The 17111-nt window shown below is 38.9% G+C and overlaps 1 protein-coding gene across 1 annotated transcript in view; it reads right to left on the bottom strand.

Annotated features, from left to right (window-relative positions):
• Nucleotides 1–4272: 4272 nt before the first annotated feature.
• aldh4a1 (aldehyde dehydrogenase 4 family, member A1) overlaps nucleotides 4273–17111 on the bottom strand; it is a 33290-nt gene continuing 20451 nt past the window's right edge. The window contains exons 10-15 of the mRNA XM_063032901.1: nucleotides 14508–14704; nucleotides 12013–12060; nucleotides 10750–10902; nucleotides 10129–10250; nucleotides 6212–6330; nucleotides 4273–5663 (exon numbers count right to left, since the gene is read on the bottom strand). Coding sequence (XP_062888971.1) covers nucleotides 5551–5663; nucleotides 6212–6330; nucleotides 10129–10250; nucleotides 10750–10902; nucleotides 12013–12060; nucleotides 14508–14704 — 752 coding nt within the window. The 3' untranslated portion in view covers nucleotides 4273–5550. The remainder of the gene's footprint in view (nucleotides 5664–6211; nucleotides 6331–10128; nucleotides 10251–10749; nucleotides 10903–12012; nucleotides 12061–14507; nucleotides 14705–17111) is intronic.

Genomic DNA, 17111 nt, shown 5'->3' with positions numbered 1-17111 from the left:
AGGGCTCCACTAAATCTTAAATTATACATTTCTATTACTGAATATATTTTATGTACAGTAAAAATAAAAAAGTAGATTGAGGATTAGGTGAGATACATATGGGAAGGATGTTCATGTTTAAACTGTTTGAAAATAGCTGTTAGTCCTTAAATAAGAGGAACTATTCAAGATTAGGATGAAGGGATTTTTTTTTAACTTAGAAGGTGGGTGAATCCTTTTCTCAGTCCTAAAGGCTGCTAAGGCTCAGTCATTGGTTTTAGTCAATATACTGATTCTTCAATAAATTAGCAAATGTGGTGGCAATCAATGTTTGAGCTAGAAAATTATAATCTTGAGTGGCAGAGTAGGATCGATGGAGCAAGTTCTTATGTACACAAAACAAGCATGATGAAACCAAATTAATCATTTTAGTTCCTTGTTTGCTTATTAAGTTGAGGGTCCACCACTAAGAGGATTGCTCAATTAATGAACAAGCCTGTTCTCAACACCCCCATCCCAAAATTGCCCCTCACCTCATCCAGTGATGTGTGGTACCCTTGCTGGACATGATCAATAAAGAGCTATTCAATTTACTCCATGCACATCAAAACTCTTCAAGCACTTTTTAATCAGGTGGTTTCTGTTCTTCATCTTCCCTCCAAACCTACAATCATTTCTTGGTATTTAACCCTTTAGCTAAGGGGAAATAGGTTACCCTGATTTACTGAATATTTTTATAAAATAATGCAAGGCATAGATTAAGGGACTCTATGTTAAGACAATCAAATCTTTCCCCTCGGCTATAATTTCCCAGTACTGACAATACCTTCAAGTGCTCCCTTCATCTCAGGAACAGTGATAGCTTTCTAAAAGAGACAGACATTGGCTTACTAAGTACAATAAACAACACCAGCATGCTTTCTGTACTCCACCCCCCTCCCCCCATGATGAAGCTTTCCAAATGTTTTCTATCTGTTCTGTTGTGGAAATACATTCCAAAGTCCCTCTGTTTTCATATAATATTCTTATAGTTTGCCAATTATTGTATATTCAAACATCCTCTTGTCTCTCTCCAGACAGAATACCAGTGGTGCTAGAAAGTTTGTGAACCCTATAGAATTTTCTCCATTTCTGCATAACTATGACCTAAAATGTGATTGGATTTTCACTGAAGTCCCAAAACTAGATAGAGAACCCAATTAAATAAATAACACAAAAAAAACATTATACTTGATTTATATTATTGAGAAAAATGATCCAATAATACATTAATTTGTTGGAAAAAGTATGTGAAGCTCTGGGGTAACACTTTTTCAAAAGCTATTTGGAGTCAGATGTTCCAATCAATGAGATTGGTGGTGTGGGTTGTAGAGGTGCCCTGCCCTATAAAAATGACAGGTTACTGTCAGAGCCTGCTCTTCTCAAGAAAGATTTGTTTATGTACATCATGCCTCAATCAAAACAACTTTCAGAGGACCTTAGAAGAATTGCAGAGATGCATTAAGCTGGAAAAGGCTACAAAAGCATTTCTAAAGACCTAGGTGTTCATCAGTCCACAGTAAGGGAAATTATCTAAAAATGGGGGAAACTCAGTACTGTTGCTACTCTCCCTAGGAGTGGGCATCCTGCAAAGATCACACCAAGAGCACAACATGCAATGCTGAAGAAGGAGGTAAAAAAAATATATCCGAGGTTAAAAGCAAAAGACCTACAGAAATCTCTATCACTTGCTAAAGTCTCTGTTCATATGTCCACTATAAGAAAAAATCCTGAACAAGAATGGTGCTCATGACAGGACACCACTGCTCTCCAAAAAAAAAAAAAAAAAATGCTGCACATCTCAAGCTTGCAAAGGACCACCTGGATGTTCTACAACACTTTTGGGACATTATTCTATGGATAGACAAGACAAAAGTTGAACATTTTGGCAGAAATGCACATTGCTATGCTTGGAGGAAAATGGGCACTGTACACCAACACCAAAACCAAAACCTCATCCCAACTGTTAAACATGGTGGAAGCATCAGGCTTTGCTGCCTCAGGGCCTGAACAGTTTGAGAAAAGAATGAATTCAAAATTGTATCAAGACATCTTACAGAAAATTGTCAGGGTAGCAGACTGTCAAATGAAGCTTAATAGAAGTTGGATAATGCAACAATGATCTGAAAGACTAGAGTAAATCAACAATGGAATGGTTTAAAAAGAAGAAAAATTCGGTTTTGGAATGGCCAAGTCAAAGTACTGATCTTAACCCTATAGAAATTTTGTGGAAGGACCTGAAGCAAGCAGCTCACCAACATCCTAGAGCTGAAGCAATTTTGTAAGGAGGAATGACCTAAAATTTCTCCAAGCCAATGCGCAGGACTGATCAACAGTAACGGGAAATGTTTGGCTGAAGTTATTGCTGTACAAAGGGGTCACACCAGTTACTTAAAGCAAAGGTTCACATACTTTTTCCAACAAATACAAGTAATATTGGATCATTTTTCTGCATAAATAAATGAACATGTATAATGTTTTTGTGTTATTTATTTAATTGGGTTCTCTTTATCTAGTCTTAGGTCTTCTGTGAAGATCGGATCACATTTTAGATCGTATAAATAGAGAAAATTCTACAGGGTTCACAAACTTTCTAGCACCACTTGTACCCCTCACTTTCTGTACAACTGACCATATTGGATTCATCTGCTTAAGGGCAATAGCTTTCCCCCACCTTGTTGACTACATGGTCAATTTTATATTCTGCAACCTTCCAAAGCCCTCTATGTTTCAGTCCAAGTATTTGATACATAAAACACAAAGAAAAGGAGTATGTAGGGACCCCACTGGCACTGATGTCCAAAAAAATTTCCACTTCCTTTGCTATCTTTTTCTTCAGTTATTATACAAAATGCAGACAAGGAAGAGGTCAAGAATAAATTTCAGTTTCCAAAAAAGAAACAAGCCATATGAGACAGATATACCATGATCTGTGTTGGAGAACAGCATGTTCTATCACATCAAAGGTAGAAGAGAGATCTGTACAGTACCAGGAGGGGTAGTATAAACAAGAGGAAATCTGTAGATGGTGGAAATCCAAACAACATATACAAAAGGCTGGAGGATCTCAGCAGGCCAGGCAGCATTTATGGATAAAAAGTACAGTTGATGTTTCCGGCCGAAACTCTTCGGCAGGACTAGAGAAAAAAAAGCTGAGATTTGAAAGGCGGAGGGGAGGGGAGAGAGAAACACCAGGTGATAGGTGAAACTTGGAAGGGGAGGGATGAAGCAAAGAGCTAGGGAGTTGATTGGTGAAAGAGACAGAAGGCCAATGAAGAAAGAAAAAAAAGGAGGGGGAGAGGGGGATGGGCAGGCAAGGAGGTAACATGAGAGAGGGACAAGAAGATGGGAAATGGTAGTGTGTTTGGGGGGGAGGGGAGGCATTACTGGAGATTTGAGAAATTGATGTTCATGCCATCAGGTTGGAGGCTATCCAAGCGGAATATGAAGTGTTATTCCTCCAACCTAAGTGTGGCCTTATCCTGACGGTGGAGGAGGCCATGGGTGGAGATATTGGGATGGGAATGGGAAGTGGAATTAAACTGGGTGGCCACTGGGAGATCCCGCTTGTTCTGGCGGTTGGAGAGCAGATGCTCGGCGAAGCAGTCTCCCAATCTACATCAGATCTCACCGATATACAAGGGGCCACACCGGAAGCACCACACACAGTACATGACCCCAACAGACTCACAGGTGTTGCCTCACTTGGAAGAACTGTTTGGGGCCCTGAATGGTAGCGAGGGAGGAGGTGTAGGGGCAGGTGCAGCATTTGTTCTGCTTGCAAGGATAAGTGCTAGGAGGGAGATCAGTGGGGAGGGACAAATGGACAAAAGAATTGTGTAGGGAGCGATCCCTGTGGAAAGCAGGAAGTGGGAGAGTGGGGAGGGAAAGATGTGTTTGGTGGTGGGATCCAGTTGGAGGTGGCAGAAGTTTCAGAGAATTATGTGCTGGATGCGGAGACTGGTGGGGTGGTAGGTGAGGACAAGAGGAGCCCTATCCTTGGTAGCCTAATGGGAGGATGGGGTAAGAGCAGACATGCGTGAAATGTAAGAAATAGAGGGATAGTACACTGTATTTGTGGTCAGAGAGTTTCATTTGTAGTGATGAATGTTATATCCATCACTGTGGCAATCCATTATTTTCCTTAATTATGGTCCCCACCTTAATTGAGAGTTAACGATTGAAACATGCATACGCTGCATAAATATTAAGCCCTGATATCAAATGCAGAAACAACCCTATGTATGCTTTAATTTATCAAGAATTTAATTTTGGAAAAAAAATCATGACTATTCTATCGCAAACTCATGGCAACCAGTGATAAAACATGACAGTATTTTCTTTTAAAACCTCTTTCACACAGAATAGAGCGCTATTTATTGAAATAATTGTATTCACATTTTTAGAAAAGATTTGAGATTGACCATCAGACTCAAGAAGGCAAGCAAAGGAGATTAACACACACTTAATTCCATTCATCAGTAAAAACAACTGATTAGCAGATTAGCTAAAACTCCAGTGCATTTTCACATATGGAACAAAGTTCATATTCATTGTTGAAAATTTTCCTTATTACTAAAATTCTGAATCAATATGTGACTCTAGTTAGTAACAGAATAACTCCACTGCAATCAGGTTATCAATACTTTTTTTTGATAAGACAAACCAAATATCATTTCCATACATTGCTCTTCTCAGTAATTCCATGGACTGCTTCAATTACCACACAAAACCACAAATCTAAAAGAAAATGCTGGTTAAATCAATTCACTGCAGAATATGAACAACGTTCCAAAATCAGCAGTTTGCCATCTTTTTTTCCAGAGCTGTATCTCTATTTCACACAACCACGTCAACATTCCTGGCGATTCACAGCATATCACAGCAAAAGCGTTGTGTCTCCTTCAGTGCAATTTAAGTTCAGGTTTACTATTAAGCATTTATTTTGGAAGATAGTGATTTTTTTGAGAATTATGTAGATGAAACACAAACATTAGTCATACCATTGCATTATCACCAGAGAAGAAAAATTAAAAACGCAAACACAAGGAGATCTGCATATGCTGGAATTTCAAGCAACACACATAAAAGTTGCTGAAGGGTCTCGGCCCGAAATGTCAACTGTACCTCTTCCTAGTGATGCTGCCTGGCCTGCTGCATTCACCAGCAACTTTTATGTGTATCACCAGAGAAGTGTTTGTAATAAAAATCTTACTGCATCAATGGTGCTAATTACATACTTTGAACATAAACTATCAAACTGAGGTAATGAAGATAATTTCATACAATTAAAGCTGTTGATTTCCAGTCTTTTACTCTTGCCATCATTTCTGACCTTTTGTGAAGCAGCCCTGAGAATTCTGTCACCCAGAACTCAGAGATTACAATGGACGGAAGAGTACCTCCCAAATACACAGCTGCCAATAAACCTCTGACAGTGATTTATCAGCTGAAGTGTTTTAAGAAGAATTTTCAGTAGGTATCATGCTGTAGAAAAGTTTAATGGAGAAGCTCAACATAATTTTTAAAAATCTATCCCATATATGGGTATCTCCATGCGGTCAATGGAACATGCGTCTCCTTTACGGACTGTGGTGAAGTCCAACGGAGAATGTAGTGGGGTCCTCCAGCCTTGTCATTAGTTCCTTTAAAAAAGGGAAACAATTACTGTTTTTTTTACATCTGTAGATAATATTCTGTTTGAGCACCCTTTGAGAGGAAACAGTCATACTTTGTAATAGTAAAGTTCAATTTCTGTTTTGCAGTTAATATCGGCAAGGTTTAAGAACAACAATGTGTAGACCCCACTTAACTGATTTTAAGAAAGTATGTAGCACATTTTACATTACATCAGATGGGCAACAGGAAAGATCTTGCATGCACACATGATTCAAGTTTGGAAAATGTTTCCAGAATGTAGCCATCACCTCAAATTCAACTTTAGACACTATATAATGCTAGTGAGTGAGTGTGTCAACAGTCAGATACACAGACGATTCATGTCAAACGCTCAATAAGGAACAGAAGTTTAACATAATTTTAAATATAAAATTTCTAAAATAGTGTGAATATTGTAACAAATTCACAGTGGGAAATAAATGTGAGATTGACAGGTATTTAAATTATCTAGATGGGCCTGAGGATGCTTTAACAGAAAACATCACATGGATTGTTCAGAACTCAATTCACTTACCAGAGATGCGTGCACCTCCAAATGGCTGCTGTGCAACAACTGAGCCAGTCGACTTGTCATTGATATAGAAGTTTCCAGCAGAAAATCGCAAAACTTGGCATGCTTCAGCTATAATACTTCTGTAACAAAATGGAAATCAAACTTCCAATTAATACAAGATGGGAAAGTGGTTATTTTAATTTGGGGAGGTGTAGAACAAACATTAAAGAACAAATTGAAACGTACACAGGTAAATGGGAAGAGTGGATCAGGACGGACCACTGTACTTACACCCCTAGAGGACATGCTTCTATTCTACATGACTACAATAATACTACATTGGAAAGGGAATTAAGATACAATGGATCAGAAATTGTCTAATGTATATCATCACTAAAAGCAACAAATGTGCTTCAGCAGTCTTCAATCTGGGATCTCCTGATACTGTCTTGATAATCGGCATTACTTATCAACATCAGAGCGATTTTAACATTACTTCTAAAATACAATTTCCTGATGTTTGAACTTTTGGTGCATACTTATTGGGAATTAATTGCGGCCTTTACAACTGAAGCATTCAAAGAATCTATTGATCATCATTAACAATCTAGCAAAAATTTATTTAAACCGCACCTTTAACTTAGCTAATTACTGCGAAGGAACTTTCAAAGATAATTTTAAATAAAATTAGGAATGCATCACCAATTCACGAACAACCCTTCCACAATGATGCTCTGGTGATACATGGATCCACCAATGCAAGAGATCCCATTGCCTCAGTTACTTCACAAAGTGATTTGCAAATGGAAGATTTTCAGGCCCCCCTGTCTGCCACCACAGTCTTTTAGGTCTTCTCGGGTGTTTCTCAATGCCCTTCATAATCCAGTTATTTAAAAACTGCTTAAGTAGAATTTTTTTTAAATTTAAATTTAAAGACAGTTATTGATTAAAATAAGAACAAAATACTTCTTAATGCAGGTTGTCAACTCATTTAATGGGATTCATCTATTACTGGTAGCACAGCTGTATAAATCTGAGGACTTTGCTAAGAAACAGATCTAGCTTTTCAGCTAGCTCCACCATGCCAACTGGAGCAGGCAGCAGGCTTGAGAAACAATGTGTGTATATAAATAAATAACGGATGAGGTACGAGGGGGAGGTGGGGCATTAGCGGAAGTTAGAGAAGTCAATGTTCATGCCATCAGGTTGGAGGCTACCCAGACGGAATATAAGGTGTTGTTCCTCCAACCTGAATGTGGCTTCTTCTTTACAGTAGAGGAGGCCATGGATAGACATGTCAGAATGGGAATGGGACGTGGAATTAAAATGTGTGGCCACTGGGAGATCCTGCTTTCTCTGGCGGACAGAGCGTAGGTGTTCAGCAAAACGATCTCCCAGTCTGGGTCGGGTCTCGCCAATATATTGAAGGCCACATCGGGAGCACTGGCAGCAGGCCTGGGCAAAGAAGTCAGAAACCTCCGACCCACTGAATTGCACTTACCAATGAATTGCTTTTGGAGCACCAGGTATTGTTTGGTCCTTGACAGATCAAAGGTGTACAGAGAAAGGAAATGCGGTTAAGGGAAGTGAGGAGAGATTGGAGGAAGAAATTCCAGAGTTTTGGTGTTAGGCAATTCAAGGTACAGCTGCTACTAATGGGAAAATACTTCTGGTAATTCTCCCTCTGTCCTTCTGACTATACCCCTTGACCATCCTCTGTTTTTTTTTCCCCCTCCCCCTTTTCCTTCTCCCTGGGCCTCCTGTCCCATGATCTTCTCATATCCCTTTTGCCAATCACCTGTCCAGCTCTTGGCTCCATTCCCCTCCCCCTCCCCCATCTTCTCCTATCATTTTGGATCTCCCCCTCCCACTTTCAAATCTCTTACTAGCTCTTCTTTCAGTTAGTCCTGACAAGGGTTCTCGGCCTGAAACGTCTACTGCATGTCTTCCTAGAGGTGCTACCTGGCCTGCTGCATTCACCAGCAACTTTGATGTGTGTTACTTTAAATCATCTCTAGATTACTTATAATACCTAATACAATGTAAGTGCTATGTAAATAGTTGTTATACTGCATTGTTTAGGGAATAATGACAAGAAAAAAAAGTCTGTACATGCTTGAACAGCAAGTGCTGGAACAGCACTTCCGGATTTTCTCAATTCATGGTTGGTTGAATTTGTGCATGTGGAACTCGCGGATAAGGAGGGCTGACTGCACTACTAAAACTCTCATGCTCTGTCTGTTAGTGATCTCCAATTAATACAAATGGTGCATTACAGCGGCACTTTTTTTGGCTAAATCGATTTTAAATGCGCTAACTTACAGAATGCAGGCAAAGTTCAGGGTTATATATTCGTATAAAATTGCTCCTTCGCAAAAATCAACTGGCTTGCATTCACCCGAGAACCGATCCGCCATCATGGAAATCGGGATGCGACAGCCCGACACATGCGCACGACCAGCCTCAGCAGCGACACCTACCAGAGCAAAAGGGCAGGACAGCTCTATTTCCAGGGGTCACATTCTGCTAGTCACCATCAGCATGTGCAGGATTGGGACAAATCAAACTGAGACCCATCAATAAGAGATAATTACATCTTATTGTAATAACGTACTTCGAGACACCCATAAAACCCTTTGCTGCAGTCAAAGGACAGCGGTGACTATATCACGTCCATTTAGGAGAGCGCCAACCACATCAAGAATAATCAGCATCCTTTGGTGTTACTGCTTTGTTTCTTCTATCCAGCATTAGGGTTAAAAAAAAAAGGTCAGCCTAATTATGCGGCGTGGAAAGGGAAGGGGGACATTATGGTCACGAGATGACGCCAAACGTTGTCGGGAAGCAGCAAGGAGAGGAAGAGAACAAGAATCGGATGAGGCCAGGGCCGCATGACTCCAGGATCAAAGAGTCAGGACAAAAAAAGATGAGAGAAGAAGAGACAGAGGAGGAGAGGGATGCACGTCTCCAGGATCAGAGACAACCAACAAACAGCAGAAGAGATGAAGAGATGGGGGATGAAAGGGCTGCACGTCTCCAAAATGACAAAAACAGGCACAGGAGGAGAGAAGAAGAGACAAAGGAGCTGAGAAATGCACGTCTCCAGGATCAGAGAAAAAGAACAAACAGCAGAAGAGATGAAGAGACGGGGGATGAAAGGACTGCACCTCTCCAGAATGACAAGAGGCACAAGGGTGGCAGATAAACCAGAAATGATGTCATCAAAAGTGTCCTTCGTTAAACGAGGATGAGCTATATTTGCTTTGCTACGTGTCGTTCTTCTTTAATAAACTGAGGTTTTCTACTTCAGTTTCCAAACAAAGCGATACCAATAGCATTCAGGAAAATTTAATGTTCATTCTGGTCACATCAGACTGCACTACCCTTCTCTCAAAGGGTGCCCCAACAGGTCACCCCGTTGTCTAGTAATGTTTTAAAAGTTGCCCTTGTATAATTTTTCCCCATTTCCCCAGGACTTCATAAATCTTACAACATATATGATTTTCCACATCTTAGTTATCTCTTAATTATATTCTACTTGGTTGTGGCTCTCTGGAGGATAGTACAACCAACTCAATAATGCACTGCAGTATGAAATTTAAAATTACTAAGCTCCCATGCAAGCATCAGCAGCACCAGGAAGAGAAAGCTCTGGTTTTGAGAAATTGATTATTCTTCAATTGCAAATCTCACCCCTCTGGTCAGAAGAAGCCAAGAAGAAATGACGGGCTTCTCTCTCCCTTTAAAATTTTGAGAAGCACAATGCTCCAGCTGTGACAGATGAATTTCAAAATAGTTTTAATTAAAAGCAGTATTTGCTATAACTTCAAATGTTATTTTTTAAATAAACTAGCTAACATGAATATATCCATGGGCAATTTAAAAGGCATTGATCATACTTTCAGAACTTGGCTATTGATTAAAAAAAAAACACTCACTTATCTTGTGCAAAGACTGCACCTGTGAGGCCATAAGGTGTGCTTGTATCAATCAAGTGAAGAACTTCCTGGTACTTGTCTTCTGGATAAACATACACAGTTACAATTGGTCCAAAAATTTCCTGAAAGCGAAGAGAGCAGTTTGATCACAGTTCTGTTGTGCTTGATGATTCCACAATAGCAGCTGAAACCATAAGGCCAGGTCTTAACTTGTGAGCATGAGTATTCAAGCCAGAGTCCTGCATAACCAAAGGGATTCAATTTTTCAAAGCTAAAATCCAATTTTGTTGTGCAGCACTGAACTGCATGCAATGAAATTAGTACTTTTAAGAGCAATTCACATGTCACAGTAAAGAGAAAGCCACCGATATGCTCAATAAAAAAGAGAAATTTCCTGATACTTATTGAAATACATTAGAAGTTTGATTATTTTGAGTAAATTTCAAATAGTCTTATACACAAAAAATATTTTAACATATAGTACATAGGTTCTTCGTAATACAAAGTGGCTCTTCAAATCAACATACTCATGTTAATAAGTTCTAAAGTAAAAACTATCTGAACATTCAAAGGTCAGATATCTCCCATTTGCAGAAATGCGTTGGCAGATGAATTTCTTACCTCTTTCATTATAGGGTCTTGAGGATCCTTTGTCTCTATAATTGATGGCTGCACAAAATAACCAACTTCATCATCACATTTTCCACCTGCAATTATTGTTAAATTTGGGGAGGATTGTGCATGTTTAATCCACTTCTTTATTCGGGCAAAAGACTGAAAGAAAATAAAACCTTGTTAAAACACACTAAACAGAAACACAAAAGTGTTTGAAATTTTTTCCCCCATACAGGTGGCTTTGAAATATCTTCCTGCTTCCTTAACCATGGCTTCCCCTCTACCATCCTAAACAGAGCCCTGATGATCCACCTCCTGCACTTCTGAACCCCACTTCTTCTTGGACAGGGCAAGAACAGAATTTTCATGGTCCTTCCCTTTCACCCACCATCCCACACAATCTTCACCCATTTCAACAAAATTTCACCACCAGATTCTTCTCATCTCCCCTTTCTGCATTTTAATTAGATAACTGCTTCATGACCCCCAGTTTGCTCTTCTGTCCCAACTTCCTGATGTATGGTATTCTCCTGTGCAAATGCACGAAAACGATGCCTGTCCTTTCACTTCTTTCATTCCACTTTTCAGGAATCCAAACAATCTTTCCAGCTAAGGAGGCAATTCACTTGCATTTCCTCCGACTCAGTTTTCACAATATGGCCTTTCTCTACATTTGAGGAAACCAGTTTACATTGGAGAAACCAAATGCAATGAGGTGAATGCATTGCAGAACTCTTGTGTTCAGTCTGCCAGAGTGACTGAGTTTATGTTGCTTGCTACTTCAATTCACTGTACCACTCCCACCCCAATCCCTGTCTGTGGCCTCCTGCAGTATTGAACAAGGCCTAAAACTCAAGCAAAAACTTATCTTCCATTTGGGCAAATTGTAGCTTGCAGGACTAAAAGTTGATTTCAACTTCAGCTAACTCACTTTCTTTCTACTTGCATTAGGAGAGGCTATTTTTCCTTGCCATTCCTCTCCTCTGCTTTTTGTTTATATATTCTGGCCTGCAAGGAAATTCCAAACTATATAAAATTACAGTCATTAGCAATATATTACACAAAGGAGCTAACTACCTCTTAAAGACCACATTATTTCACTCACTACCCTCCCAACCTTCTGTTACCTGGGCTAATTTATTTTTTTTTAAGTTGTGAAATGTTAGCCATGCTACATAGCCTGTAGCATTTTACCAAGCATTTCTTAATTTTAATTTTTCACCAATTGAATGAGGAGCCAAACATTGCATCACTACTGGCATTCTTTACCTTGTCATCAATAACGGCTGAAAAGAATGTTGTGAAGTCCTCAGCTGGCTAAAATAAAAAAAACATTAATAAAGATTACAATCCAATTTACTCAATTCACATCTCAAAAACTGAAAGTACATTGCAAAGTAACAAATATCATAGACCTATTTGATATTGCATTGTCTTTCAAGGTTCTATTTAGATCAACAGTATAGCCATCCCCATACACCAACTTTAATAGTCCCAAATTATAATCTGAATGAATTGTAATTTCAAACACAAAGATCCCAGAATTGTAAATCAATTCAGTTACATACAAGGCAACCATCTGTTTAGCAGTAGAATCAGATTATCAGCAATTTACAAAATGAAAATTTGCTTTTTCAAGGTCTGAAAGAAAGAATTACTTTAAAATTAGTGAGTGTTTATACAGTTGATACAATGTGAAAATTGGAAATCTCCCTAAAAAGCTGTATAAACTGGGGTGCAGAGAGAAAGAACAAAACTTGGTTAGCAACAGGAATTCTGCAGATGCTGGAAATTCAAGCAACACACATCAAAGTTGCTGGTGAACGCAGCAGGCCAGGCAGCATCTCTAGGAAGAGGTGCAGTCGACGTTTCAGGCCGAGACCCTTCGTCAGGACTAACTGACGAAGGGTCTCGGCCTGAAACGTCGACTGCACCTCTTCCTAGAGATGCTGCCTGGCCTGCTGCGTTCACCAGCAACTTTGATGTGTGTTGCTAAAACTTGGTTAGAAAGGGTTGCAAAAATTAAATGGAAATAAGCTGCAGATCGCCATAATATCAATGAATGCCAAAACACAAATAATTGAATGACTTATTTCCATTTTTCTTTTTAATAATACTCTCTTCTGTTTGCTACACATACTGAAGACAAATGAGTTCAGCTTGGCCAAAGGTTTGTGGCAATTAAATTTCTAAGATTATGCCTCCATGTCCACATGTCACAATCACACCAATATGAAGGGACATACAAACATTAACAACTCTGCAGCATGTCACCCCACTGTTTCTTGCTGAGCTCGCACTGGTGTGGATTGGCAAATTTTAGTGGGAAAGGGCCACACTGAAACGTTGTTATTTGTTTGATAGCATCACCCTAAATGGTATTCTAATTTTGTATGGCAAGTTTAGCACCTACATTGGGCTTTCTCTGCAAAACTAATTTGCAAGGAGCAGAACTTACAAAAGAATACAAATTATTTTAACTTAAAATAAAAATTTTCTTTTCAAGTCCATGGCCCCAATATAACCAGTTTTCTTTGCTACAATTATCTATTGACACACACAATCCAGTTGGTGGATGAGATCTTACAAGTCCTGGCATGTGAGCAGCTGCTGCACATCCTATTCTTTCCCTCCATCTTCACATTACTGACTCTAGGAGCACATTTATTAAAATGAGCTGTTGTGGTTAAAATGACCTATTTAATACTCGTGCTTTCTATGCATGTTAAAAACAAGTGATTGTTCACTTAGAAATTTTAAAGCTATCCTCAAAGAAACTCTCTACATTGTATGACTAAAGCTATCTCTGGTAGGTTAGTTTCAGAGCATTCTGAGCAATTCAAGTGCATGGAAATTTACCAGAGAGCAGTTATTCAACATTGCAAGCTCATACCAGAAAAGCTGCATACTAAAACCACACTGCCTACAGCAAAATAAAACCCATTGCTGATTGTCATTTAATTATAACTCAATGTGTATACACATATAATACCCACGGATGCCAACTGAAGATTGCAATCAGATGCAGTATACTTGCAAGCATAGTGGGAAACAGCATGCTGAAAGTGTTACTTCGTTGCATTTATTTGTTACTAATAGAAGATTTTACAATTTTAACGCTGACCTTTTTTGTAGCAAGCTGTAATTATGCAAATGGATTTTGAATCTTCCTAAAAATTGCTTTTAAATATTTGCATATTTGTGAAGATCATAAGAATGAAACTATGCCATTCACATGCAAGTCATGATCATCCTTGACAAATGTAAGCTAACATTAAAATAGCAACTGCAGGTTCTAGGATGCAATGAGATTCACTGGAGAACAAAAATACTACTAACAAAACAGATCATATTTCTGTAGATTTTAATTATTAATGTATTAGCTTCCATTTTCAAATTAAAAATCAGTAAAACTGTAAAACGGCCTAAATGCTGTTTCTTTCAAGACGGCACATTGGAGATGAAATGTGTGGCATTTGCATTGATTTACACCATAAAGTATCTGAATGTATTTGTTTCTTGTAATAAAACCAAAAACTAACTTAAATCATTAAGCTAAAGCTATTTAATCACCTTTATTTCTATAATACAAATCATTTCAAAATATATGCTGAAGTTCATCACCACCTTCTAATTTACAGCATACTCCTAATTCCCATTTTCAACCCTCCTAAGGCCTATATAGAAATACCTTCACCTTGGATTCAGAAATATACATTTTAAAAATTGCATGATTGCTGTATTTTAATTTCAATCTTACTTACATTTCCCACTTTTATGTTCTTCTGCTCCTCCAGAAGATTCTTTTTTATTTCAGGCCACAGTGAATCAGGCACATACAACCTTGAACACGCTGAACATTTCTGTCCTCCATACTCAAAAGCAGAACGAATGGTACCATTTATAACACTGCTAACATCAGCTGATTTATGCACAAAGTGGTAGTTTTTACCACCACATTCTGTAAAAACAAGGTTTACCTTAGAAATTCATTTGATTTTGAGCATACCAATGTGATTAAGCAATAGGTAACAGTTAGTCAACTCAGGCAAAATCTTAAAACCTTTTGATCCCCTAACTTGGCAGCATGACACAACCTCTTTGTTTAAAATTTGAAGGGGTTTCCATTTATAACTCTTTCTGTAAAAGTTACAAAAGAAAATGCAACAAGGATAAGGAACTAAGTTGAATTAGGGAAAACACCACCATTCTCTTAAAATGGTTCTTAACACAAGAGGTTCCTGAAATTAAACGCAAACAACAGGAATTCTGCAGATGCTGGAAATTCAAGCAACACACATCAAAGTTGCTGGTGAACGCAGCAGGCCAAGCAGCATCTGTAGGAAGAGGCGCAGTCGACGTTTCAGGCCGAGACCCTTCGTCAGGACTAACGAAGGTCTCGGCCTGAAACGTCGACTGCGCCTCTTCCTATAGATGCTGCTTGGCCAGGTTCCTGAAATGGTGCTTTTTTAAAAAATTATTTATTCTTATTTATTACAAACAAAAAAAACAAAAAAATACAGCACATCCACAAAAACCACAACCATAACAAAATCAAATTAAATATCGAGCAGCAAAAGTGAGAAAAATATAAAGGTAAAAGTAAACATACACAGCAGAGGTGCACCACACCAAAATACCTCAGTCCTCACCCCGTAAGAAACTCCAATACAGTGCCCCATATACTTTCAAAGATGTCCCCTCTGTCCTCATTACACAGTCTCAATCTCTCCAAATGTATTTGCCAGTTCTCTCAGCCACAGATCGTACTTAGACACGGAGTCCATTTTCCACATTTGCAGGATTAACTTCTTAGCAATCACCATTCCAAATAATACTGCCATTTTTTCATACATGTTGGCTGAAGATAGTCATAGTCATACTTTATTGATCCCGGGGGAAATTGGTTTTCGTTACAGTTGCACCATAAATAATAAATAATAATAGAACCATAATAGTTAAATAGTAATATGTAAATTATGAAATAAGTCCAGGACCAGCCTATTGGCTCAGGGTGTCAGACCCTCCAAGGGAGCTTGGATAGGGAGCTTGTTGCTCCAAGGATGGCTATGAGCAGGTCAGGTTCCCATCGCTTCCCAAAAGCCTCAGAGAAACAGTGAAAAATACTTTTCCAGTATGCATAAAGCTTACAACATGACCAGAATGAATGTGACAAATTACGGTTCACAGACTTACATCTATAACAAACTGGTAAAACATCAGGGTAGAAACTGTGCAACTTTTCTTTGGAATAATGGGAGTCTATGTATTGTTTTAAACTGTATAAGTCCTGAAATGATGCTTAAGCTTTTGGTTCTTGGTAACTGTTTAATTCACATTAGTCTAAGGATACTATATGAAAGTGCTTCCATAAGAGAACAACCTGTGAAAAAAATGTCCAGAGCATAACAAATGAATCACAGCAAATATCTGTAAAAATTTTATGGCCTTAGATTTGGTGACTGATCACTTGGAATATAAAGTCATTAGAGATTCCTTGGCTTTGAACAAATGAGCATATTATCTATTAATGTACATAATTTTGAATTAACCACTTCTAAAGTTGACTCAACTGCAATATATTTCCTTTACAATTTTCACAAAATCTTCCTTCCAGCAGACAATAGGTGCAGGAGTAGGCCATTCAGCCCTTCAAGCCAGCACTGCCATTCATTGTGATCATGGCTGATCACCCACAATCAATACCCCATTCCTGCCTTCTCCCCATATCCCTTGACTCTGCTATCATTAACAGCTCTACCTAACTCTTTCTTGAAAGCCCAGAGAATTGGCCTCCACTGCCTTCTGAGGCAGAGCATTCCACAGATCCACAACTCTCTGGATGAAAAAGTTTTTCCTCAACTCCGTTCTAAATGGCCTACCCCTTATTCTCAAATTGTGGCCTCTGGTTCTGGACTCCCCCAACATCGGGAACATGTTTCCTGCCTCTAGTGTCCAATCCATTAATAATCTTATATGTTTCAATCAGATCCCCTCTCATCCTTTTAAATTCCAGTGTATACAATCCCAGTCGCTCCAATCTTTCAACATATGACAGTTCCGCCATCCCAGGAATTAACCTCGCGAACCTCCGCTACACTCCCTTAATAGCTAGAATGTCCTTCCTCAAATTTGGAGACCAAAACTGCACACAATACTCCAGGTGTGGTCTCACCAGGGCCCTGTACAACTGCAGAAAGACCTCTTTGCTCCTATACTCAACTCCCCTTGTTATGAAGGCCAATATGCCATTAGCTTTCTTCACTGCCTGCTGTACCTGCATGCTTACTTTCAGTGACTGACGAACAAGGACACCAAGATCTTGTTGTACTTCCCCTTTTCCTAACTTGACACCATTCAAATAGTAA

This window comes from Mobula hypostoma, chromosome 25, assembly GCF_963921235.1.
Source record: "Mobula hypostoma chromosome 25, sMobHyp1.1, whole genome shotgun sequence".
NCBI lineage: Eukaryota > Metazoa > Chordata > Chondrichthyes > Myliobatiformes > Myliobatidae > Mobula > Mobula hypostoma.
The sequence above is the reverse complement of the archived record's forward strand: the minus strand, read 5'-3'. Positions and strand labels throughout refer to the sequence as shown.